The 25,688-nt window shown below is 38.8% G+C and overlaps 1 protein-coding gene across 1 annotated transcript in view; it reads right to left on the reverse strand.

The window, feature by feature from the left end:
• LOC115224523 (carboxypeptidase D) overlaps positions 1–25,688 on the reverse strand; it is a 92,410-nt gene that overhangs the window by 57,955 nt on the left and 8,767 nt on the right. The window contains exon 2 of the mRNA XM_029795433.2: positions 5,499–5,641. Coding sequence (XP_029651293.1) covers positions 5,499–5,641 — 143 coding nt within the window. The remainder of the gene's footprint in view (positions 1–5,498; positions 5,642–25,688) is intronic.

Here is a 25,688-nt window from a genome sequence, read left to right on the forward strand (position 1 = left end):
TGGGAGAGAATGGTTAGACGGGGGTTGGTGTTAGTAGCCTAAAGCTTAATCTTTCTATTTCACTCTCAGTCACATCATATTCTTTGTAGCATCTAGCTCCCACCCGTACTTCTGGAACGTAGAATTTAGAAGGATAAATAAATGAATAAATAAATATAATGAAATAATACGAGAAATATATGAGTAAAAAAAACCCACAAAAACTAATGTATATTTAAATCTTTTGTAAAAAAAATGCATAATCGGTATAATATTGAAAAAGATACAGTTGTTGTGGCACTCTGTCAGTGACCACCACGAGGGTTCCAGTTGAACCTGATCAATGGAACAGCCAGCTCGTGAAATTAACATGCAAGTGGCTGAGTACTCCACAGACATGTGTACCCTAAACGTAGTTCTTGGGGAGATTCAGCATGACACAGAAAGTGATGAGGCTGGCCCCTTTGAAATACAGGTACAACAACAGAAACAGGAAGAAAGAGTGAGAGAAAGTTGTGGTGAAAGAGTACAGTAGGGTTCGCCACCCCACCCCCCTGCTGGAGCCTCGTGGAGCTTTAAGTGTTTTCGCTCAATAAACACTCACAATGCCCAGTCTGGGAATCGAAACCGCGATCCTAGACCTCGAGTCTAATGCCCTAAGCCCTGGGCCAATTGTGCCTCCACAAATACCAAATATATTAATATGAAAACAAGTTAAAGAAGGGATCCACTTGCTTATTTCACTGTTTTGTCTGTCACAGAATGTGACAAGGATGGCCCCTTTGAAATACAGGTACAACAACAGAAACAGGAAGAAAGAGTGAGAGAAAGTTGTGGTGAAAGAATACAGCAGGGTTCGCCACCCCACCCCCTACTGGAGCCTCATGGAGCTTTAGGTGTTTTCGCTCAATAAACACTCACAATGCTTGGTCTGGGAATCGAAACTGCGATCATATGACTGTGAGTCTGCTGTGAGGGCTAGTCAGGTGGTACTGGCAACGGCCACACTCAAAAGGTGCTTTTTATGTGCCACCTGCACAGGAGCCAGTCCAGCAGCACTGGCAATGACCTCGCTTGAATGGTTTTCTTTTTTGGGAAATAGAAACCATGCTCTTAGGATCATGAGTACAACACACCCAACTAATAGGCCATGAGCCTTCACTGTGTGCGCATGTGTGTGTAGTGTTTTGTTGAAACTGGAAAAACCTTACAGCTGTTTCTTAGAGTCGCACATAACTGCTCATCAGTCAGTCATTTTCATTCAACAGATTAAAGGTTCGTTTGATCAGTTGCCTAATAATTATCGCTGCACCATTTATAAACTTTTATAAACCATCACATTGTTCTAAATATTCATGAAATGTCTGACAACTGGTTTACCTGAAGCTCTGAATAACAGCTTGTGAAATCTTTTCTGCTTCAGCAAAATACTACTTTACTCTGCCTTTAGCATTTGAGTACTATTTTCTTCAATATATTTTGCACTTATGTACTCATGTGTGTGTATGAGCGTGTGTAAGTATGTATGTGCATATATATATATATATATATATATATATATATATATATATATATATATATATATATATATATACACACACACACACACACACACACAACACACACACACACACACACACACATATATATATATATATACAAATACATACACAGAGAAATAAAAGAAAGGAATGAAAGAAGAACAAACACAAAAAACAAACAGAAAAGGAAATGAAAGAATGGGAAAAAAAATTTACATGAAAACAAATAAAGAAAGAAAGAAAGAATGAAAGAAAAAAAGAAAGAAACTGTAGTAAATCAACAAAAAATCAGAGGTGACATGTTGATTCAAATAAAACATTTTAATGTTTTAAGACAAACATTAAAAAAGAAAGAAAAACCTTATTAAATTTGGAAAACGAAAATAATGAAAAACCTATAACTAAAGAAAATGTGTAAAAAAAAAAAAAAAAAGATAATTAAAAAATATTACAATCTTTTTTAAAATCTTCAGAAAATATTAATTTTTTTTTGCTTCTTTGTTTGGCAAAATTAACAATTTTACAGAAGTTAGCAAAATTTAACCAGCAGAAGAGAATAATGGAGTTTCAGATCGGATTTCTAATATCTGTGTTGTTACATGATTAAAGACAATGCCTACACACCAGATGGTATCTTATTTTCCCATTATTACTATGATTCTTCTTATTATTGTTATTATTATTATTATTATTGTTATTATTATTATTATTATTATTATTATTATTATTATCGTAATTGTTACTATTATGATAAAGTGGTGAGTTGGCAGAATTGTTAGCATGCCAGGCAAAATGCTTGGTGGTATATATCATCTGTTTTTACATTCCGAGTTCAAATTCAGCTGGGGTTCATTTTGCCTTCTATTCTTTTCAGGTTGATAAACCAAGTACCAGTCATGTACTGGGGTTGATGAAATCAACTAACCCCTTCCCTCGAAATCGCTGGTCTTGACTCAAAATTTGAAACCATTATTGTCATTCTAATATAAGATGGTGAGCTGGCAGAATTTTTAGTACACCGTGGCATATCATCCATCCTTACATTCCGAGTTCAAATCCCACAGAGGTCAACTTTTTCTTTCATCCTATCAGGGTCAATAAAATGAGAACCAATGAAACACTGGGGTCAATGTATTTGACCAGTCCCCTCCCCCAAAACTTCAGGCCTTGTGTCTTTAGTAGAAAGGATTATCATTATTATTATTATTATTATTATTATCATTCCATTCAATATAAGTCCCAATATGTTTTGTCTGTCTTTGTATTCACTCCTAATCCTTTGCCCAGGTGGCACAAGTTAAAAACTGCAAGGTAGGGGTTGATTTAATTGACTTAATCCCAGTCTCCTTAATGACTGCTGACCTTCTGCCAAAATTAGAAAGAGTTATTATCATTATTATTGTTATTATTATTAGAACCCTCTCATACAATTTCAAGTCTTGTGCCTATCATAGAAAGGATTATTATTATTATATTATTATTATTATTATTATCATTATTATTATTTCCAGCCCTTTACATTTGAATTTAAACCTCAACAGAGTCAGCTTTGTGCATCATCCCTCAGGGCTTGATAAAGTACCATTCAAACATCAGGGTCAATGCAGCTGATTAAAGCCCTGTCCATGAAATAGCTGAACTTATACCTTCGAGAAAAATTATTAATCAAGACAAATATATTTTGTGTTAATTACATTTTCAGAAAAAAAAAAAAAAACTAAATAAAATTTGTGACTAATTTTGTTTATGTGTTTACCTTTTTTGCTCCTGTTTTATTTTCCCCCTTTAACCCTTTCGTTACCAACCCGGCTGAAACCGGCTCTGGCTCTGAGTACAAATGTCTTGTTTTCATAAGTTTTGAATTAAAATCTTCCACCAAACCATAGTCACAATTTATGTTCCTAACACAAGCTGAATGATAACTTAGTTAGTTTACTAAATTCTTTGTTATATTTAAAGCAATTGAAAGAAACACAGAGCATCTCAAAATAAATACAGTAACGAAAGGGTTAACTAATTTTGAAAATCCTTCTCTTCTTTTTGGGTTATATGTTCTAAGCGTGGGTTGCATGACTTTACAAACTCAGCACTTTTGATGTGTGAAGAATCGCTATTCTTTGCACACAAAATAATAATAAAAAAAAATCTAAAAAAAGTTTATAAATAGTTTATTAAGAATGTTCTAGTTTCATTGTCTAGATGAGCTGAAATGCATTGTTAGTGATAAGACCTGGGGGAGGGGAGAGGTTTGTCTCATGGTTTATCTCACATTTTTTATTTCTCAATACAAGATATTTTCTCAACAAAACGTTGATCAGGTCCAGACTTATCACCCAGCAGCAGATCAGCCACCTGGGTATAATTTATAAACAATATAAAAATAGGCACAGGTGTGGCTGTGTGGCAAAAAGCTTGCTTCCCAACCACATGGTTCTGGGTTCAGTTCCACTGCATGACCTTGGGCAGGTGTCTACAATAGCCTCGGGCCAACCAAAGCCTTGTGAGTGGATTTTGGTATTTGGAAACAGAAAGAAGCCCATCATGTGTATGTATGTATGTGCCTGTGCTTGTCCCCCATCCCATACCATTTGACAACCAGTGTTGGTGTATTTACATCCCCATAACTTAGCAGTTTGGCAAAAGGGACCAATAGAATAAATACTAGACTTTGAAAAAAAAAAAAAGAGTCCTGGGGTTTATTTGTTCAACTAAAACCCTTCAAGCCAGTGCTCCAGCTTGGCCACAGTCAACTGACTGAAAAAAGCAAAAGAATAAAAGAATATATTCCTTTATAAAAAAAAAAACTCTTTTACCAGTTTCAGTCATTCAGATTATGCTGGTGCTGGGGGCACTGGATTTGAGGGGGTTAGAGTCAGTTCTGTTGACTTCACCCCACCCCCTGCTGCTCAGTATACTCTCTGGTAATTATTTTATTGTCCTCATAAAGGGGGAGATATGTCCCCCACCACCTCCATCCCCAAGCAACCTTGGAGTGAAAGAAAGAAACTATGGTGAAACTGAATACCAAGAGCTATTTTTGTTTGAAGTACAGAGTTTTTGGTAAATATATATAGATTTACATTCATGTACACACGCACACACACGGAGAAGGGAGTACATGGTTGGATGGACAAATATAGAGAGAGATAATCAGACAAAGATACACAGATAGACAAAGAGATAGACAGACAGACAAGACGGATAGACTGATAGGACAGACAGACAGATAGGACAGACAGATAGATAGGACAGACAGATAGACGGACAGAGATAGACGAACAGAGAGAGACGGACAGAGATAGACGAACAGAGAGAGATGGACAGAGATAGACGGACAGACATAGACAGGCGGACAGACAGATAGACGGACAGACAGACAAATAGATGGACAGACAGACAAATAGATGGACAGACAGACAGATAGACGGGCAGACAGACAGACAGACGGACAGGCAGACAGACGGACAGGCAGACAGAGATAGGCAGACAGAGACAGACAGACACAGACAGGCAGACACAGACAGGCAGACACAGACAGAGATAGTCAGACACAGACAGAGATAGTCAGACACAGACAGAGATAGTCAGACACAGACAGAGATAGTCAGACACAGACAGAGAAAGGCGGACAGATAGACAGTAATAGACAGACACAGACAGACAGACAGACAGACAGACAAACATAGACAAAAGACAGACTGATAGCCAGACAAATAAAACAGACAGACAAGCGGACAGGCAGGCAGATAGACAAGCAGACAAACAAACATATTGATAGACAGATCTCAATAAACTCCATGTAACCCATACAAACATGGAAAAGTGGACATTAAAGCGATAATGATGATGATGATGATGATAATGGCTACATGTGGCACAGGCAGTATCTCCATGTTTACTCGCCGTGCTGTTGTGGAAGTTCTTGCATCATGTATGAGAAGAGTACAAAAGTACACACTGAATGGTGGGAATACATACCTGGTCCATGAAGTCCAGCAAGGAATCTCGGTTGTTCTGCCATTCCGCATCGAGTTGTGCAGAGGGGGGATATTTACAACAAGACACATAGACGGTAATTTCAAAACAGCCAGCTCTGACGTAGTTATAGTCTTGCATTCCACCTGAAGTAGACAAACACAACGATTAATTAATAATTTTAATGATAATAATCTTTTACGCTCTTTTACTTGTTTCAGCCATTTGACTGTGCCCATGCTGGAGCACCACCTTTAGTCGAGTAGATCGACCCCCACCACTTATTCTTTGTAAGCCCGGTACTTTTTCTATCGGTCCTTTTTGCCGAACCGCTAAGTTACGGGGACGTACACACACCAGCATCGGTTGTCAAGCAATGTCGGGGGGGGACAAACACAGACACACATACGTATACACACACACATACGTATACACACACACATACGTATACACACACACATACATGTATACATATATACAATGGGCTTCTTTCAGTTTCCGTCTACCAAATCCACTCACACGGCTTTGGTCGGCCCAAGGCTACAGTAGAAGACACTTGCCTAAAGTGCCAGGCGGTGGGACAGAACCCGGAACCATGTGGTTCGTAAGCAAGCTACTTACCACACAGCCACTCCTATGCAATAATGATGATGATGGGCTAGTGAATTTTCTGTTGAATACTCTAGATTTTCTGGTCAGCTGCTTGACCATAACCAGTTGAGCCTGTCCCTTAGTAGCTGATGATATGTGCATCTCTGAGCATGAGCAGTAAAAGAGCATCACAGCTATGTGTTGAGAGGAATTCTTTAGGGTTTGAATAATTCACCTCTGGAAACACAGGTGTGTCATTCATCACCTTCAAACAGCCCTTATTCAAGGACCTTTTGAGCAGGATGGACTTCTTAACCTGAAGAAAATTCTAAATGGGTCCCAGCTGCAAGGTCATGTGTTATCTTGATATGAAGTCACCATGTCATACACATGTGATGCATGTGCCTCGTGTACCCTTATCCACTGGGTAGTCATGATAGGTATATTGGGCTTTGTATATTTGTCCTCCAGTGTCACTTCGATGGCATGCACAGCTCTCTCACTCAATAGACAATAACAACAACAACGAAAATCCTTTCTTCCATGGGCACAAAACCTGAAATTTCAGTGTTCAACTGGTGCTTACTGTACTGACCCCGAAGGACAAGGCTTACAAAAATAAGTCCTAGGGTCGATTTGCTTGACTAAAGGTGGTGCTCCAACATGGCCGCAGTCAAATGACTGAAACAAGTAAAAGAGCAAAGAGTAGGAAGAGAAGAAAGAGTACTAGAAATAGCAGTGAAATCTCAGTTGATATTATATCTCAGCATTTAATAAAGAATAAAAAGAAAAGTAAGAACAGGCTGGAGGATGTATATAGTTCCATAAACAGAAAAAAGAAAGACAGCTAATAACAGCTGGGACACATCTCTCTCCTGGGATGTTGCCCTGAGATTAAATGACAGCAAGTGCAGCAACAGTGAGCTCCTGCACAGATGCTCAACTGGCTAGAAACAACAGTCAAATCACCCTCAAATCATAGCCATCGTCATCATTTTAACGTCCGCTTTCCATACTTGCGTGGGTCAGACGGAATTTACCATGGCAGTTTTTCTACAGCTGGATGCCCTTCCTGTCACCAACCTTTGCTGGTTTCCAAGCAAGGCAACATTTCTCCATGGTCAGACATATTTTGCAGAATGTTGGAAATGAATGACATTCATTTACAACCATGCAATGTCAAGACAAGGAGACACAAACACTCAGGCACACACACACACACACATATAATGTGAAGGCACGTGGCTTAGTGGTTAGGGTATTTGGCTCACGATCGTAAGGTCATGAGTTCAATTTCTGGTGATGCGTTGTGTCCTTGAGCAAGACACTTTATTTCACATTGCTCCAGTCCTCTCAGCTGGCAAAAATGAGTTGTACCTGTATTTCAAAGGGTCAGCCTTGTCGCACTCTGTGTTGTGCTGAATCTCCCTGAGAACTACATTAAGGGTACACGTGCCTGTGGAGTGCTCACCTGAGTGCAACGGAGCAACATGAAATGAAGTGTTTTGCTCAAGAACACAACTTGTCATGTGGTCCAGGAATCAAAACCACAATCTTATGATCATGAGTCCAACACCCTAACCACTAAGCCATGCGCCTCCACTAAAAAGGTAAAGTTATCTTCTGAAGTCATACTGACTAAGGGCCAGTTTTCTGGTTTCCATGGTTTTATATATTCTCCACTTGGATGGGACGCTAGTCCATTGCAGTGTTACTCATTTTCGCCAGCTGAGTGGACTGGAGTAATTGTGAAATGAAGTGTTTTACTCAAGAACAAAATATGTCGCCCGGTCCAGGAATCAAAACTACAATCTAACGATCATGAGTCCAACACCCTAACCACTAAGTCATGTGCCTCCACTACACACAGACATAAACACATGATGGGCTTCTGCACAGTTTCCATCTACCAAATCCACTCGCAAGTCATTAGTTGATCTGGGGTTACAGTAGAAGACATTTGCCCAAGGTGCCATGCAGTGGGACTGAACCAGAAACCTATTGCCTTCACAAAAATAAAAATGGTAACTACAGCCTCTCATATACAAAATGTCAATTTCTTTACTACCCACAAGGGGCTAAACACAAAGAGGACAAACAAGGACAGACAAACGGATTAGGTTAATTATATCAACCCCAGTGCGTAACTAGTACTTAATTTATCAACCCCAAAAGGATGAAAGGCAAAGTCGACCTCAGCAGAATTTGAACTCAGAACGTACCGGTAGATGAAATACCTATTTCTTTACTACCCACTAGGGGCTAAACACAGAGGGGACAAACAAGGACAGACAAAGGGATTAAGTCGATTACATCGACCCCAGTGTGTAACTGGTCCTTAATTTATTGACCCCCGAAAGGATGAAAGGCAAAATCGACCTCGGCGGAATTTGAAATCAGAACGTAACGGCAGATGAAATACCGCTAAGCATTTCACTCGGCATGCTAACGTTTCTGCCAGCTCGCCGCCATATACAAAATGTCATGATGGTCATGACTGGAGTGCTTTTGATTAATTATATTCCTATTCTATTAGAGCTGAGCTGAGACAACAACAACAACAGAACCATCATCTCACTAATACAATATCAGGAAATTACATCAGCCCTTAAAATTACTGTTGGTCAGAAATCTGTTTGGTTGAGCACTAATGGTTGTAAATGATCACCGGAAACTGTCCATCCACAAGTTATTGGATTTTCTAGTTATTAATGACATAATTAGGTCACAGACTGGGCTTGATTCGTTATTGGAAAAAACTAACAAACTGCTGTAAACACTGATCACCCAGGCTGACTCACATCGATGCATACATATGGATGCAGACACCCGTATGCACAAATAGAGATGTACCCCTACTTACGTCATTTTGGGTTATGTCTTTATCGATCGTTTTTTGGGGGGGTTTTTTAAAAATTAACATCAGCTTTGGTCAGTTTATTCGACTTTATGTTGATCTTAGTGAACACATTTAAAAGCACAAAATTTATGAAAAGTCAATAGTGAAGTGGGAAAATCAAATTGAAAAGATGTACAAATCTTTTACTAAGACAGATAAAACCAAATAAATTTGTGTGGCATCATTAGCAATATAAGTTGAGGTATGCCTCTGTATGTGTGTGTGTGTGTGTGTGTGTGTGTGTGTACATGGCATCTTGGGCAAGTGTCTTCTTCTAGGCTGACCAAAGCCTTGTGAGTGGATTTGGTAGATGGAAACTGAAAGAAATCCCTCGTATACATATATAGATAGATAGATAGATAGATAGACAGACAGACGGACAGACAAACAGAGACAGACAGACAGATAGGTGTGTGTGTGTGTGTGTGTGTGTGGTGTGTGTGTGTGTGTGTGCATGTGTATGTGTGTGTGCGCGTGTGTGTGTGTGTGTGCGTGTGCGTGTGTGTGCGTGTGGCACATTGGGCAAGTGTCTTCTACTATACTTCTTTTTATGGTAATAGAGTAGGCTGTGTTTCTGTGCTAGGAAAATCTGAGAGTGATCATTCAAAACTCAGCAGGGATTTCACTACACTTGTTTTGTTTTTTTTAGATAATGACTGAAGTATTTTAGTAATGAGATGGTGAAGGACAAAATGTCCATGACTTTTGAAGGGCTCTGAGACTTGTGCAGCAGGAAGGGTGGCAGAAACCATAGTGAAGGGGTTGCCACTGTAGAGAGTAGATTCTCAAGATATGCTCAGACAAGAGACTTGGTCTGAGCATAACTTGCTTGCAACAGAGGGGACTTTGCTAAATGCACAACAGATAATGGTATTTAACTAGGCGACAGAATACTACCCAAATCTACCACCCGACAAAACAGGTAGACACTCCATCTCATCGATTTCCAATATTGCCCTACAGGCACATGTGCTGGTGGCACATGTAAAACAACATTCGAGTGTGGTCATTGCCAGTGCCACCAGACTGGCTCCCATGCAGGTAGCATGTAAAAAACACCTTTTGAGCATGGTTGTTGCCAGAACCGCCTGACTGGCCCTCGTGCTGGTGTCATGTAAAAGCACCCACTACACTCTCGGAATGGTTGGCGTTAGGAAGGACATCCAGCTGTAGAAACTTTGCCAGATCAGACTGATCCTGGTGCAGCCTCTGGCTCACCAGTCCTCAGTCAAACCGTCCAACTCATGCCAGCATGGTAAGCAGACGTTAAATGATGATGATGATGATGATGATGAGATTCTGTGTCCCCAATTTGTTTCCCAAATCTCAGATGAATGTAAAGTTTCAGTGAAAAAAACAAAAAAAAAATACTCCAAGCTGTCTCACATTGGAATTGAACCTGAGCAGCCATGTAACAGATTAAGCAACATTGAGCAACAAAACATAAGACTGTAAAGTATTTAGTCTACATCTACTCCATTTTTCCCACACTCTCCCCACCCCTACACCAATAAACAACCCACTGAATGTAACTTAAGCTGTAACAAGCCAACGAGGTGTATGTAGCCAGCTTTATAAACAACAGCTTGCTAATGATTAAATTCAATCCAGTCCATTATAGTTTATTAGATTTCAGTTAATTAATCTCCCAAAAGTGACAGCAATACTTATTATAATAATTATTATTAGTAGTAGTATTGTCTTTTTTTTTTTCAGTGTTCTTGTCTAGGTTGCTTATCATCACACTGTTGCAAATACTTAATTATAGGCACAGGAGTGGCTGTGTGGTAAGTAGCTTGCTTACCAACCACATGTTTTCCGGGTTCAAGTCCCACTGCGTGGCTCCTTGGGCAAGTGTCTTCTGCTATAGCCTCGGGCCGACCAAACCCTTGTGAGTGGATTTGGTAGACAGAAACTGAAAGAACCTGTCATATGTGTGTGTGTGTGTGTCTGTCCCCCCAACATTGCTTGACAATCGATGCTTGTGTTTACATCCCCATAACTTAGCGGTTTGACAAAAGAGACCAATAGAATAAGTACTAGGCTTACAAAGATTAAGTCCTGGGGTTGATTTGTTCGACTAAAGGTGGTGCTCCAGCATGGTCGCAGTCAAATGACTGAAACAAGTAAAAGAGATACGTTCAACAATCCCAAAAAAGAAGACTGGGTGATGTCTCAGCCTGCTAGAGATAACAGCCAAATTTTCTTTAAATCTTCCTCCAGTATCTTAACCCTTTCATGACCATATTCCTAACGAAGTACACAATTCGTATAATTTCAATTAATTTTGAAAATAATTAAGAATTTGGAAAGAAATCATCATCATCATCGTTTAAGGTCCACTTTCCAAGAACACTGGAGTTGATATGATCAAGTAACCCCTTCCCTTAAAATTGCTGGCCTTGTGCCAAAATTAGAAAGAATTAATAATATTAGTATTATGTGTATCATTATTAACCTTCTTGGCAGGCTTCTGTACAGTTTCCTTCCACCCAGTTTCACTCACAAAGAATAGGTCGACCCGAGACCTCAGGAAATGACATCTGGCTAAGATTCCACACAGTGGGATTGAACTGGTGTCCTCATGGCCGTGATGCAAACTTATTCCTGTACCTCCAGGGCTACGTCACTGATTACATTATCCAACATGTCTTTTCTCTTTTTATTCTTTCAACTCTTTTAATATCAGCTGTGCTTGGAACTACCTGTACTTCCATGATACAAAACATCTCATTTCCAAATGTTTATTTGTTAAAATTTTTTTATCATAATTCTATGCTGGAAATATCAACTTGGTAACACAGAAATTATTTCACTGAATCAGCCTGGTGCAGCCTTCTGGCTTACCAGCCCTCAGTCAAACCGTCCAACCCATGCCAGCATGGTAAGCAGACATTAACCCTTTCGCTACTGTATTTATTTTGAGATGCTCTGTGTTTCTTTCAATTACTTTAAATGTAACAAAGAATTTAGTAAAATAACTTAGCTATCATTCAGCTAGTATTAGGAGCATAAATTGTGACTAAAATTTGGTGGAAGATTTTAATTCAAAACTTATGAAAACAAGACATTTGTATTAAGATCCAGAGCCGATTTCAGCCGGTTTGGTATCGAAAGTGTTAAACAATGATGATGATGAGGATAATGAGAATGATGATGACAACGACAACGATGAGGAGGATTCCCTTCCAAATTCTTGATACAGATTTTATGAACTCGAAACATGGAAGGCAAATTCAACCGTGGCAGGATTTGAACCCAGAATTCAAAGAGTGGGAACAAATACAACAAAACATGTGGCTTGATGTCCTTCCAGTTCTGCTGACTCACCACCTTGGAGTGGTACCTTTTTATTGAACGACCCTCAGAAGATGAAAGGCAAAGTTGGACTGGCTGGATTTGAACTTAGAACGCAAAGACTGGAGACAACTACCACAAGGCATTCGGTCCCATGCTTTAACAATTCTGCCAATTTGCTGGCAAAGTGATAGGAAGATTGTATTTGAGCTTACATACAAGTGTACTTGTGTTTATGTGTGTGAGGAAACGTGTATAGATATCTGTGTGTATTATGTGTATTTGTGAATGTATTTATATGTATTTATATGGAGTTAGGTTTTTTTCTTAGTTAGTGTTTTGGTGAGAGGTGGGATATTTTGGAACTGAAACCTGATCCGTTTGAGGTTTGCTAATATATATATATATATATATATATACTCCAGACAATATTACCAGCCAGTGAAGGGAACACAGAAATACACTTCAGAAGAATCCACAGAGTGACTAACAACTAATAGTAGTCACAGACATTAACTACTGATCGATGTGGCTAGCCATAACGTGGAACTTAGTATCCGTCTGGATGATATATACCTCCAGACTCACATTTATTTATCTATTAATTTATTTATATATTGAGAGAGAGAGAGAAATAGAGATGATACAGTGATAGGTAGATATAAATAGATATAGAGACAGGGATTGCAAGTACTTGGTAACCCTGTCAGTGCAGGTGCTACTTAAAAGCATCCAGTGCACAAACTTCATCTATTTCTAAGCAAGGTAATATTTTCATGGAAGGTTGGCTGAGAAGGACACATGCATATATATATATATATATGTTAATAAAATAGAATATATGCATATATATAAACATATATGTACGTACCTACCTCTACATGTACATATACACGCATATATGTGTACAGGACACCAAAAAGACGTCGAACACATAGAGAGACGAAACACATAGACACAAACCAAGGAACAAGACAAGCAAAAAAAGGGAGAGATACAGGACAATAAGCACAACGAAAAATCCCCTTCTTCAGTCGCTAAGATTTCATCTACTAAACGTTTCGAAGGATAAAGGGAGTAAATCCAAACTTACAGGGAAAAATTAGATTTAGGTTTAAATCCAATTTTACTGTATATATATATATATATATATTATATATATATATACTCCAGACAATATTACCAGCCAGTGAAGGGAACACAGAAATACACTTCAGAAGAATCCACAGAGTGACTAACAACTAATAGTAGTCACAGACATTAACTACTGATCGATGTGGCTAGCCATAACGTGGAACTTAGTATCCGTCTGGATGATATATACCTCCAGACTCACATTTATTATCTATTAATTATTTATATATTGAGAGAGAGAGAGAGAAATAGAGATGATACAGTGATAGGTAGATATAAATAGATATAGAGACAGGGATTGCAAGTACTTGGTAACCCTGTCAGTGCAGGTGCTACTTAAAAGCATCCAGTGCACAAACTTCATCTATTTCTAAGCAAGGTAATATTTTCATGGAAGGTTGGCTGAGAAGGACACATGCATATATATATATATATATGTTAATAAAATAGAATATATGCATATATATAAACATATATGTACGTACCTACCTCTACATGTACATATACACGCATATATGTGTACAGGACACCAAAAAGACGTCGAACACATAGAGAGACGAAACACATAGACACAAACCAAGGAACAAGACAAGCAAAAAAAGGGAGAGATACAGGACAATAAGCACAACGAAAAATCCCCTTCTTCAGTCGCTAAGATTTCATCTACTAAACGTTTCGAAGGATAAAGGGAGTAAATCCAAACTTACAGGGAAAAATTAGATTTAGGTTTAAATCCAATTTTACTGTATATATATATATATATATATATATTAAATTAGAGATAAAACCACTATTAGGCAAATCAAACAGTGAAAAACATAAACCAAAACATAGAAAAATTAATTAATATAATATACAAAATATATAAAATATAAAATTCAAATTTTGAATTTTAAATTTTCTATATTTTCTATATTATATTAATTAATTTTTCTATGTTTTGGTTTATATTTTTCACCTTTTGATTTGCCTAATAGTGGTTTTATCTCTAATTTAATATATATATATATAGTTGGGAAGCAAGCGTCTTACCATACAGCCACACTTGCACTTATAGACATATATGCAGGTATGTATGTACATATCAGGACAATTACCCCCTCCATAGGAGGTAATTGTCCCAATATGGAGTTTATTTCACAATATAGTGAAGATATGACATGATATAGGTAAAGAAATTTGAAAAGAAAATACGAAACCGGTTACTTCTCCCAAAATTATGTTACTATACACAAAATTTTATAACATTTTTCTAACATAATGACTTAAATATATTCTTTAACCATATAACACAAGCCTTCTGTAGTTTTTTCCATCTTTTTTGTCTTTTATATATATATATATATACACACATACCTATATATACATACACACACACACACATATATATATACATACACATACATACATACACATACCTATATATACATACATACACATACCTATATATACATACATACATACACATACCTATATATACATACATACATACACATACCTATATATACATACATACACATACCTATATATACATACATACACATACCTATATATACATACATACACATACCTATATATACATATATATATATATATATATATATATATATACACACACACACATACATACATACACACACACACAATCAGAGTAAATACAAACATATTGGTATACACATTCACTTGTGTCTATTTGTGTCTTTTACACAATACGTCAGCTGCCAATATGACCCGCAGTTATTTGAATTATGTCAGCTGTTTATTTTAATTTATTGTGTTACTAATACTCTATGCATTATGTATTTAATGCTACATCTCGTTATTGGTAAATTTTTTTATTTCTTTTCTGACTTATTGGAGTATCAGAAAAAATGCTTCGTGTTATCTCTACCAGCTATTTACATTCTGATTTCAAATCCCTTTAATGTTACGTTCAACTCATCCTTTCCAAGTTGATAAATTAAGTACCAGTTGTGTACTGAGGTCGAATGTGGTTGACTATCCCCCTCCCCCAAATTTCATCATCATCATCATTTAACATGTTTTCCATGGTGGGATGGGTTGGATGGTCGACAGGATCTAAGGAGCAACAAGGACATGTTAATCTCCAATGTCTGCTTCGGAATGGGTTTTTTTTTTTTTTTTTTTTTTACAGGTGGCTGCCCTTCCTAACACCAACCTATTTTTTTCCCCCAGAGTGTACTGAGTGATCCTTTATTTTTAGGCAGGGACGGGACGGGGGGTGGCACCAGCACTAGTGAGGGTGCTATATAAACTTGCAAGACAGACAGAGAACGAGGAAAAAAAGAGGGGAAAAAAACAAGATCTCATTACTAAAAGGGGGAGTGTTTGGGAGAGGAAGGTAGAAGTGGATGGCTTTATGCCAGGTGTTGAAAGACTAAAGTAATAACAGAAGGACAAACACAAGTGTCTTGCAGTGGAGGAGATACCTGGCTGAAGGAGATAAAAGGAAGGTGGTGATGGGGGTGGGAGAGAAAAGTCTCAAGGTAAAAGAGGGGGGAGAATAAGAGAGAGGATGGAGTGGATCATGAAAGGGGGGTGAGTGTGGATGCTCTCATAAGAGGGTGAAGGTGGAGGAACAGATGGTTAAAGATGGGAGTAGGGGGTGAATATAGGGAGGAGGAGTAGTTGAAGAGAGATAATAGTATGAAGAGGAGTAGGCTGAGAGATATAGGAATGGCCAGGAAGAGGGATAGAACAGCAAGTAGTGGGATGATGTAGGTGTAAGAGCTATATACATACACACACATATACATACATGCACACATATACACACATACATGCACACACATACACACACACACATACATACACGCACACACATACATACATACACGCACACACATACACGCACACACATACATACATACACGCACCACACACATACATACACGCACACACACACATACATACACGCACACACACACATACATACACGCACACACATACATACACGCACACACATACATACACGCACACACATACATACATACACGCACATGCATACACACACATGCATACATACATATACATGCATACATACATATACATGCATACATACATACATACTTATACATACATACATATACACACATACATACATACATATACACACAAATACATGCATACACACACATAAATACATGCATACACACATACATACACAAACACACGTACACACAGACATACACACATATATACACAAACACACGTACACACAGACATACACACATATATACACACATATTTACACAAACACACACATATGCATGTAAAATATATAAGAACACGTATATACAAATACATATATATACATAAACGCCCTGGGTCCTCTATGCAGAATAGATGCAATATAAACATACAAAAACAGCGTGTGCATGTATGTATGTGTTGTAACATTACTGCACAATTCAGCATGTATGTATATTCGTGTGTCTCTGTGTGAAGATGGTTACATATATGTGTGTGCATATGTATATACTATTTTTGCCATATATATATATTATATATATATATATATATATATATATACGTACAAAACTTACTATATAAACACACGTGTGCACGCACGCATGCACATACGCACACATATTTATTGCTTTTATCCTATACGTATGAATGCACATAGAGAAATGGCACTAATTAAAAAATAATTCATCATAGATGCAATTATAGTCTTGGGTATCCTTTCCTGGAATTAAGGGAGTGTGTGGGAGGAGTGGGTGAGTGGGGTGGGGTGGGGTGGGACGGAATAATACATCAAACATAAAATAACATGTACATCTGTCTGCTACAACCAGTTCTGGCAAATGTAAACCGTTACGTCATGCTTAAAATAAAAATAATAATAATAATAACAATAATACTAATAATACTACTACTACTAATAATAATAATAACAATAATGATGATGATGATAATTTATAATAATAATAATAATAATTATTATTATTATTATTTATAACATAAACACCAGACCTGAAATTAAGTGTGGGAAAAGGGCTAGTCCAACAAATCAACACCACCACCAACCAGTACTTGACTGGTACTTTATGTTATTGACCTAGGAGGGATGAAAGGCAAAGTTGAGCCCAGTAAGATTTGAACTCAGAACATAAAGAGACTGAATAAATACCATTTGGCATTCTGCCAAACATTAAGGATTCTGCCAATCTGGTGCAATAACAATGGTTTCAAATTTCGGCACAAGGCCAGCAGTTTTTCTAAGGAGCAGGGAGAGGATTACATCAACCCCTGTACTTGACTGGTATTTATTTTATTGAGTCTGAAAGGATGAAAAACAAAGTCAGCCTAGGTAGGATTTGAACTCAGAATGTAAAGATGGGCAAAATGCTGCTAAGCTTTTTTCCCTGGCTAACAATTCTGCCAGCTCACCACCCTAATAATAATAATAATAATAATAATAATGATAATAATAATAATCCTTTCTACGGGAAGCACAAGGCCCCAAATTTGGGGGAAGGGATTAAGTTGATTACATTGACTCCAGTGCATAACTGGTACTTATTTAATCAACTCGAATGGATGAAAGGCAAAGTTGACCCTGGTGGAATTTGAACTCAAAATGTAGCAACAGACGAAATGCCACTAAGCATTTCGCCTGGTGTGCTAACAATTCTGCCAGCTCAACACCCTAATAATGATAATAATCCTTTCTACTACAGGCACAAGGCCTGACATTTGGTGGGAAGGGACTAGTTGATTACATTGGTCCTAGTGTTTCACTGGTACTTAATTTATTGACCCCAGAAGGGTGAAAAGCAAAGACAGCCTCAACAGAATTCAAACTCAGAATGTAAAAATGGGTGAAACCCTGCTAAGCATTTTCCTCTGGCATGCTAATGATTCAGTCACCCTAATAATACTAATAATAACAGCAACGACAATGCTTTGAAATTTTGGAACATGTATGAGGCTAGTCAATTACATCCACCCAAGAACTAGATTGATGCTTTAGTTTCCTTAACCCTGGAGGGATGAAAGGCAAAGTCGAGCTTGGCAGAATTCGAACTCGGAATGTAATGAGCTGGAAAAACGGTAATCATTTTGTCTGTAGACTAAAAATTCTGCCAGCTCACCAACTTAAAAATAAATTATTTTTATCTTATATGGTAGCATACTGTTTCTTTCTCCATTCCTGATTTTTCTCTTTTCAGACAGGTAACCTTGTACTACCTTTACAGCAAGACACCTGTTTCTGCCTCACTGTAACCTTTTCATCATCACCTCCTCCAATGCCCCCTCCCCTCTTGAAAGTTGTTTTTTTTTAATTTTAATGTCTTGCAAGTACCTGGTGACCCTGACAGTGCAGGTGCCACTTAGAAGTGCCCAGTCCACACTGTAAAGTGGTTGGTCTTTGGAAGGGCATCCAGCTGTAAAAACCTTGCCAAAACTGACCTCACCTCTGCTTGTGCCACATAAAAAGCACTAAGTCCACCCTGCTGAATGGTTGGTGTCAGGAAGGGCATCCCGCTGTAAAAACTTTGCCAAAACTAACCTCACCTGCGCTTGTGTGCTATGTAAAACACACTACTCACCTCGCCTGTGCTACATAAAAAGCACTAAGTCCACCCTGCTGAATGGTTGGAGTCAGGAAGGGCATCCAGCTGTAAAAATCCTGCCAAAACAGTTGGCTCCATTCAAACCTATTTCTTTACTACCCACAAGGGGCTAAACACAGAAGGGACAGACAAGGACAGACAAATGGATTAAGTTGATTATATCGACCCCAGTGCGTAACTGGTTCTTAATTTATCGACCCCGAAAGGATGAAAGGCAAAGTCAACCTCGGTGGAATTTGAACTAAGAACGTAGCAGCAGGCGAAATACCGCAAAGCATTTCACCCGGCGTGCTAACGTTTCTGCCAGCTCGCCGCCATCAAACCGCCCCATCCATGCCAGCATGGAAGGCGGAAGTTAAATGACGATGATAATGATGATTAAGAATTCTACCAGCATGCCATGATAATAATAATTAATGTGCACTAAAAATAAATCCTTATTTGATCAGTAATAAATCACAGCAAACATGGATGCGCCAAGAACATTTGACATCTCGATTAATAAATAAAAAAACAGACAATGGCGACAGGATTGCGCCGGAAACAAATGTAATCTTAATGTAAATCGTTGATCAGATCTAATAAAAAGTCAGCTCTTAATTTGAATTTCATGGCAGTAAAACGAGGAGAGATAAATCTTCCCTCGGATAAGACATCTAACAATATCAGGTGACATGCCCAGATGGACTAACAGTTATCTGCGCATTTGTATGACTATCTACACACATATTCCCATATATATATATATATATATATATATATATAGATCAATAAATGGTGGGGTTGTGTTGACCGTACGTGGAGAAATGATAAGCAAGGAAAAATTGTAAAAATGCAGAATGCTAAATTGAAAGAAAATTTTAATGAAAATGGGTGTATGGAAAAAGTTTTTGAGAAATATATATATATATATATATTTGAGAAATATTTGAGAAATATATATATATACATACACATATATATATATTTGAGAAATATATATATATACATACAAATATATATATATTTGAGAAATATATATATATACATACATACAAATATATATATATTTGAGAAATATATATATATATATACATACATACAAATATATATATATTTGAGAAATATATATATATATATACATACATACACATATATATATATTTGAGAAATATATATATATATACATACATACACATATATATATTTGAGAAATATATATATATATATTATATATATACATACACATATATATATATTTGAGAAATATATATATATATACATACACATATATATACATACACATAAATATACATATATATATTTGAGAAATATATATATACATACACACACACACACACACATTCTCATAAATACATACACACACACATTCTCGTACATACACACAGACATTCACACCTTTATTCTATTTACGCATCCACTTTCTCATACTCACACACATTGTCAAGCACATATTTTAGACACAAAGCCACAAGTTCGGAAGAGAGTGGCATCACTATTAACCCTTTTGTTACTGTATTTATCTTGAGATACTCTGTGTTTCTTTCAATTACTTTAAATGTAACAAAGAATTTAGTAAAATAACTTAGTCATCATTCAGCTAGTGTTAGGAATATAAATTGTGACTAAGGTTTGGTGGAAGGTTTTAATTCAGAACTTATGAAAACAAGACACTTGTACTACAGAACCATAGCCGGTTTCGGCCGGGTTAGTAACAAAAGGGTTAAACTGCCCCCAGTATTTGACAGGTACTTTGTATAAATTTTTTGTGGGGGTTGGTGGAAGGGAGGTTAGGGTTTATTGTCAGAAACACAATTTTTTGTATGTCAATGTAACCCAAATAACAATCTTAGAATCGTAGGATACAGCATGAATTTCACAGCTGTTAGTTTTGTATCTACCAACTCGACTTACACTCATGGCCAAAATCTAAAACTCAACTCAAATAACATTCGTGTATCCATCACAAATAGATGCAGCTTTTTATTTTTAAAGTGTTTTTTACTCTCTTTTTTTTTAATCCTCTCCTTCAAACATTCACATGTCAAAATCAACGGGAGTGGCCATCACTCTCATCATCATCATTATTATTATTAACCCTTTTGTTACCATACACCCGTTGAGATGCTCTGTGTTTCTTTCAATTGATTTTAAATATAACAAAGAATTTAGCAAAATAACTTAGTTATCATTAAGCTAGAGTTAGGAACATAAATTGTGACTAAGATTTGGTGGAAGATTTTAATTTAAAACTTATGAAAACAAGACATTTGTACTCAGAGTCAGAGCCGGTTTCAGCTGGGTTGGAAGTGAAAGGGTTAGAATTGTTTCCCTGTTATATATTTTAGCCCTTTTGTTACCATATTTGTGGAGATGCTCTGTGTTTCTTTCAATTAATTTTAAATATAACAAAGAATTTAGCAAAATAACTTAATTATCATTCAGCTAGTGTTAGGAACATAAATTGTGACTAAGATTTGGTGGAAGATTTTAATTAAAAACTTATGAAAACAAGACATAAACACAACAGAGCCAGAGGTGGTTTCAGCTGGGTTGGTAACAAAAGGGTTAAGAATTGTTTCTCTATTATATATTTTAATCTTTTTGTTACCATATTTCTGTTGAGATGCTCTCTGTTTCTTTCAATTAATTTTAAATATAACAAAGAATTTAGTAAAATGACAGTTATCATTAAGCTAGTGTTAGGAACATAAATTGTGACTAAGGTTTGGTGGAAGATTTTAATTCAAAACCTGTGAAAACAAGACATTTGTACTAAAGAGCCAGAGGTGGTTTCAGTCGGGTTTGTATCAAAAGGGTTAATGCTTTAACCATTTTGCTGCTATATTTCTGTTGAGATGCTCTGTGTTTCTTTCAATTAATTTTAAATATAACAAAGAATTTAGTAAAATAACTTAATTATCTTTAAGCTAGTGTTAGGAACATAAATTGTGACTAAGATTTGGTGGAAGATTTTAATTCAAAACTTTTGAAAACAAGACATTTGTACTACAGAGCCAGAGGTGGTTTCGGCTGGGTCGGTATCAAAAGGGTTAAGGTGGTGAGCTGGCAGAAATGTTAGCATGCTGGACAAGATGTTAAAAGGCCTTTTGTCCATCTTTTTCATTTCATCCATCTTTACACTATGGATTCAAAATCCATTGAGGTTGACTTTGCTTTTCATCCACCCGAGGCTGATGAAATAAGTACCAGTGGAGCACTGGGGTCGATGTAATCAACTCTCTCTCTCTCTCTCTCTCTCTCCACCAAATTTTAGGCATTGTGCTCATGACGATTACCACTATCATCATCATCATCATCATTATACAGGTCAGTGGGCAGTGAGTCATAATTCCATATCACAATGTAGACTTGTGTTAGTTGTTGACTTTACTCTTCTTCAAATCATTCAGACAGCCACGAAGATTGTTTAAACCCAAGCGAGGCAGGTAGGCGTGTGGGAGCAGGTGTGTGGAGGGGACACCATACAAACTCTGAACAACTTAGACAAGAATTTCTTCATCACCTATGAAAACTGAATAAACAAAGAGAACAGGTAAGGCCAAATGCTACAACAAAGGAGGAATGGAGGAGAGGAGTGTGAGTGGCGAGGTTGGAGGGCCATGGAGTTTTATGGCTTATTATGTCACCAGACAATACATTTACTCTGTGAGAAACATGATAGGGTTGTAAAACGATAAATTTCATGTTTGTGAGGTTATTGTAATTTTGGAGGGGAGTACATTTTTTTCAGTTGGTGTAAAAGAGGGTGATGGCTGGAGGAAAGAGTAGAGATAGACGGAACCTCTTCATGAAGCACTGGGGAAAAGGGGCATTCATTAAAGGGTTAGGATTAAACAGGCACACATTGTAGGGCCGGGAGGAGACGGCACACGTCATAGGGCTGGGAGAAAAAGGTACACGTCGCAGGTCCGGGAGGAGAAGGCGTGCGTCGCATGGCCGGGAAGAGAAGGCGTGCGTCGCATGGCCGGGAAGAGAAGGCGTGCGTCGCATGGCCGAGAGGAGAAGGCGTGCATCGCATGGCCGAGAGGAGAAGGCGTGCGTCGCATGGCCGGGAGGAGAAGGCGTGCGTCGCATGGGCGGGAGGAGAAGGCGTGCGTCGCATGGGCGGAAGGAGAAGGCGTGCGTCGCATGGCCGGGAGGAGAAGGCGTGCGTCGCATGGCCGGGAGGAGAAGGCGTGCGTCGCAGGGCCGGGAGGAGAAGGCGTGCGTCGCAGGGCGGGAGGAGAAGGCGTGCGTCGCAGGGCCGGGAGGAGAAGGCGTGCGTCGCAGGGCCGGGAGGAGAAGGCGTGCGTCGCAGGGCCGGGAGGAGAAGGCGTGCGTCGCAGGGCCGGGAAGAGAAGGCGTGTCTCACAGGGCCAGAAAGAGAAGGTGCGTGTCGCAGGGCCGGGAGGAGAAGGCGTGCGTCGCAGGGCCGGGAGGAGAAGGCGTGCGTCGCAGGGCCGGGAGGAGAAGGCGTGCGTCGCATGGCCGGGAGGAGAAGGCATGCGTCGCATGGCCGGGAGGAGAAGGCGTGCGTCGCATGGCTGGGAGGAGAAGGCGTGCGTCGCAGGGCCGGGAGGAGAAGGCGTGCGTCGCAGGGCCGGGAGGAGAAGGCGTGCGTTGCAGGGCCGGGAAGAGAAGGCGTGTCTCACAGGGCCAGAAAGAGAAGGTGCGTGTCGCAGGGCTGGGAGGAGAAAGCATGTGTCACAGGGCCGGGAACATATAGGCCTGGGAGATGGAGGCATAAATTTCAGGGCTCAAAGAAGTGGAAATGCATATTTCAGGGCTAAGAAAAGAGGGGTTGTATGTTAAAGGGATAGGACAAGGCACACATTCAAGGCTGGGACAAAGAGGCACACATTGTAAAATGGGGGAATGAAATGTATGTTATAGGGTTGATGGAAGTGGGGTACACATAGGGCTGAGAGAGAGAGTGGGTCATGCACTGGAGAGCTGGAAGGAAGGGAAGAGGAGATGCACTTTCAGACTGGAAGAATTGGGCACATATTGTAGGGCCAAGAGAATTGAGACACACATTATAGGGAGGAGATAAGGGAGATGCACATTATAGGGCTAAGGGGAGTGGGCATACATTATATGGTTGGAAAAAGTGGGACAAAGGGAATGCACGTTAAAAAGTTGGAAGAAGGGATGAAATAAAGGAAGATACACATTATAGAGCTGGGGTAAAGGGGGACATACAGTAGGACTGGGAGCAGGGTCTTCATATTGTCAGGTTGGCCTAGGGTACTGAATGCTCTAGTACTATCCCTGCCCATTGCCTACAAACAGCAATCATATTTTCCATGAAATATATAAATTAATTGTGAAACTGATTCTTAATTATTTGAAATTATCTCTTTTCTTCGATATCCACAAGGGTCTTGTCTTTCTCCCACTAAGAGACAAGTATTTGCAATTATTTGAGGTTTTTCCTTTTTTCGTGTGCATATGTCATTCAGTAGATCCCTATTAACATATAATATTTAGTCCCAGACAGGGCCAGGTTCCTGGGTAAAGCATTGCACAAGGGCCTCTACATACACAACTACTCCTTTGGGCACCCTAACTCTGCAGGCCCCCTACCACCACCACCACAGGCAACTACCCAGTGTGCCCAAGTTTTAAGATCGTATGACTCCAAGATGCACTGTGTCAGAGAAAAGCAAGCTGGTCATGGTTGGAGCATCCTTCAATAAAGGTACAAGGTGCATCCCGGAAGTTTTGAGACATTTTCAAGAGAGACATTTATTAATTTGAAAAAAGTACAAAACTCTAATTTCATTCAGAGTATGATCCTCTTATCTGACTCTAATGCCCTTGTTGTATTGCTGAAGCCACTTTGTGAAGGCTCCCGTGGAAGTCCCCCAGAGTGCAGGTGTCCAGGACCCTTGTCACAGCATCCCTTATCTTCTCAATGTCTTCAAAATGACTGTTCCCCACCCCACCCCACCCCACCCCACCCAAGGTACTCCTTCAGCTTCGGGAACAACCAAAAGTCACAGGGACACAGGTCTGGACTGTTGGCAAAGTGAAGGACAAGGTGGTGAGCTGGTAGAAACGTTACCACATTGTGGGTAGTAAAGAAATAGGTATTTCATCTGCCGTTACGTTCTGAGTTCAAATTCCGCTGAGGTCGACTTTGCCTTTCATCCTTTCGGGGTCGATAAATTAGGAACCAGTTATGCACTGGGGGTCGATGTAATCAACTTAATCCCTTTGTCTATCCTTGTTTGTCCCCTCTATGTTTAGCCCCTTGTGGGCAATAAAGAAATAAGGGTGAAGGACAGTTCTGACGCCCATCTCTATTACCTGGTTATCAGGGTGGAATTTTGAGAAGCAGTGTTTAGCAGACTGTGACCATCAGTGCTTAACAGGGCGTGTTCAAAGTGCCATTACAGCCGTCTCCTTCAATCTAGGATAAAAACGTCAGCTTATCAGATGGATATTAAGGATATACTAGAATTACAATAATCTAGGACAGTTGTAACTGCCCCCCACCGCCACCCTCCTAATACAGTCTCAAAACTTCTGGAATGCATCTTGTGGGTTGGATCGGAGCTGACCAGGGACCCGATGCCCTCCAGTAATGTTTTATTGCACCAGCGACAAATGCCATAGATTTAGGTGTGAGCAACCAATAAACCTCCAGGACAGAGAGGAGGT

This window comes from Octopus sinensis, linkage group LG25 (assembly GCF_006345805.1).
Source record: "Octopus sinensis linkage group LG25, ASM634580v1, whole genome shotgun sequence".
Lineage (NCBI taxonomy): Eukaryota > Metazoa > Mollusca > Cephalopoda > Octopoda > Octopodidae > Octopus > Octopus sinensis.